This window comes from Aedes albopictus, chromosome 2, assembly GCF_035046485.1.
Source record: "Aedes albopictus strain Foshan chromosome 2, AalbF5, whole genome shotgun sequence".
Lineage (NCBI taxonomy): Eukaryota > Metazoa > Arthropoda > Insecta > Diptera > Culicidae > Aedes > Aedes albopictus.
This window is the reverse complement of record NC_085137.1, coordinates 240623183-240625921: the sequence shown is the minus strand read 5'-3', so window position 1 is coordinate 240625921 and position 2739 is coordinate 240623183. Positions and strand designations below refer to the sequence as shown.

The window sequence follows — 2739 nt, the reverse complement described above, 5'->3', positions numbered from 1 at the left end:
CACTTGTTTTCAAATAGGAAGAATACGGGACGATCTTTAAATTATCTTTTACACTGAGACACTAGGGGGATTCACGTAACAGCGTAAACTGATTAAACTGATTAAACGTCGCGATCACCAAGGCAATCTTCGATCATTTCATTCGCAAATCATGAAACATTTCAAATAAGCAGAAAATCATGGCTTACGCAGCAATTTAATCTGTTTGGTGAATACCCCTACTGTTTTTTTTATTATTGTATATTCTTGGATTTTTATTTTTTCAAAATACTTTCATCTTATAAATTTATTCTTATGACACACTTTTACACTGCGTTATCCTCTTCGCGGTCATCGTAAGTGTCCTCTTCTGATCTCGCTGAACTTCGATCTTTCTGGGGTGCCAAAGTAGTGGTCATCATTTTCGACCAAGTTGTGTTGGCCCAAAGCGGTGGCACGACAATGGTTCGAACTCTCGGCTTGAGTGTCGGAGTGTACGGTGTCACTGTTGGTCCGTAATCCTTGGCGGGGAACGTACATCCTTTTGCATTACAGACCACTTCGCGGGAACTTTTTGCTGGCTGAGAATTAGTTTGAAAAAGTTGTTAAAATACGATTACAGTTTGAACTCCCACTAAACCTTACCACTGGCACACAGATGATAGCGGCAACTAGAGTGCTTAGCACCAGGAAAACTGTTACAATTGACTTCATCTTTTGGCTTCTGAAGCTGAAATAATGAATGATATTCAGCAAACGATCCTTTTATTATAAATTCTCTGCAAACCCATCGAAACTACGAAAAGATAATACGGTTTATTCAACTACGATTGGCGCCATCAGCAGTGGTATCAATCAACTGGTTGCAACTATTGACAGCGCATCGTTGTTGAATTGACTGCAGTCTGCAGATGCGTGATAACCGCTTAACTAACAAGCAAGTCGTGGGATGAATCACATTATCAAGCCTACATTGTTGGTGCTATTTCTGTTTCTGTTACGTGGATAGAAGGGATAAGAGGGTTGAAATGTAGTGAATGTAGGTTATAACGAATCTTTTTTTTAAGTAAAAAGAAAATCGGGTTTGTGGGGTGTTCACATCCCACAGGGTTAAGTACTGTTCCACTAAGAATTTGCATCCTTCGACGTATTTCGACCTCGACTGTAAGGTCGTCTTCAGTATCTCGTACTTGACTCAATTTCTTCTTGTCACAATGCTTGTAGACTCGTTACTGCCCATATTCGCATAGCCGATGTAAGCGCCACTGTAGTTTTCAATACACTTTTGAAATTTAAAGTTTGAATGAAACGAAGTTTAAGATTGTTTCCATATTGATACCTAACTAATGGTTAGATCTTGTGCCTTATTGAAGAAAATTGGTCACAAATATGCACAGGCGTTGAATATTGGCTTGCGTATGCTGATATTGTCAATGATGGTTACATCGACTAGGCGAATATGGGCAGTAGTGTGGGTCATCGGAACCGTTTTCTCAGATCAAAGCTTTTTTGGTTCCGTTTCGGGTCCTGAGAATCTGTGCAAAATTTGAGCACGATCGGTTGCGTCTACACTTTGCGCATTGCAATTGAAATTTGTATGGGATTTTGTATGGGAAAACATACTTTTTTACATTTTTATCATAAGTTGAAAAAGTTTGTCTGAAATTTTTCAACCAATACTGTAAAATGATAGCTTAGGATGCACTGAAAAACTTTGTTGAAGACCGCAAAGCGATCCGATGCTTGTGAAAATAGTTATAACCAACGAACCGCATGCATGTGTTTATGTTTTAACATGTAAAGGAATAACAATAGCAACATGCTGTTTCGCCAAGCAATGCCAACGCTATAACTTTTTTCATAAGCATCAGATCACTTCGCGGTCTTCGACAAAGTTTTTCAGGGCACTCTAGGCTATGTTTTCACTTTATCGGTTACATGGTTTTAGACCAATTCGAGCTTGTTATGAGAGAAATGCAAAAAAGTGTGTTTTCCCATGTTAAAACCCATACAAACTTCAAATGCGATGCGCAAAACGTAGACACAACCGATCGTGCCCAAATTTTGCACACTTATTTGGGTCCTGAAATGGGATCAAAAAAGCTTTGATCTGATGGGATACCATTGAATTTTTCATTTTTCCATATAAACGATGACCCACTCTAATGGGCAGTTAAGAGGGTGGGGGATGCTGGGGATATCTATAAATAATAAATGAATTAAAAAACATACCCAATTTCAAAATGGACTCGAAATCATTTTTTTTTTCAATTACTTACCGAATCAATTCTGAGAATACACATTTTGATTTGATACATTTTGATTTGATAGACGTGAGTGATTATAACTAACTTGAGAACCTCTGGCATATCGAAAGTTGCCCTCTTTGATGTTTAAATGATTAAGGAGAAACCTCAGAGAATACAAATATGGCTGCCACAATGGCCGACTTGGTCCCCTACTAATGTTTTTAAGAGCACCAATCTTGAAAATTCGTAAACAAATGCGTTCGATTTGTAAAAGCTGCCTCTTTTTACAAGGCAAGTGAGCAAAGCCAGGATAAACAAGTGCGGCTTGGCTCGATGCTTCGTTCGTCAGATTTGTGCCTCTAAAGTTTGTATGCAAAACTGCAATGGGATTTCTTGATGTTTCACCTTATTGTTAAATTAAGGACAGACTTGTTAGAATCCCAAGAAACAGATTTTTCTATTATAGATCGCAGCAAGCTGAGCGCGCACGTAGCTGCATTTTGCATTTGCT

General features: G+C 38.5%; 1 protein-coding gene across 1 annotated transcript; it reads right to left on the bottom strand.

The window, feature by feature from the left end:
- Positions 1-211: 211 nt before the first annotated feature.
- Positions 212-782, bottom strand: LOC134287063 (uncharacterized). Its single transcript, XM_062848776.1, has 2 exons — positions 625-782; positions 212-560 (listed from the first exon to the last, which is right to left on the bottom strand). The coding sequence occupies exons 1-2, from the start codon at positions 691-693 to the stop codon at positions 306-308; spliced, it is 324 nt and encodes a 107-aa protein (XP_062704760.1). The 5' UTR covers positions 694-782; the 3' UTR covers positions 212-305.
- Positions 783-2739: the final 1957 nt, after the last annotated feature.

Coding starts and splice junctions, on each gene's coding strand:
- LOC134287063 (XM_062848776.1), bottom strand. CDS start 693: ATGAAGTCAATTGTAACAGTTTTCCTGGTGCTAAGCACTCTAGTTGCC. Junction 561..624: donor CTATCATCTGTGTGCCAGTG/GTAAGGTTTAGT, acceptor ACTAATTCTCAG/CCAGCAAAAAGTTCCCGCGA.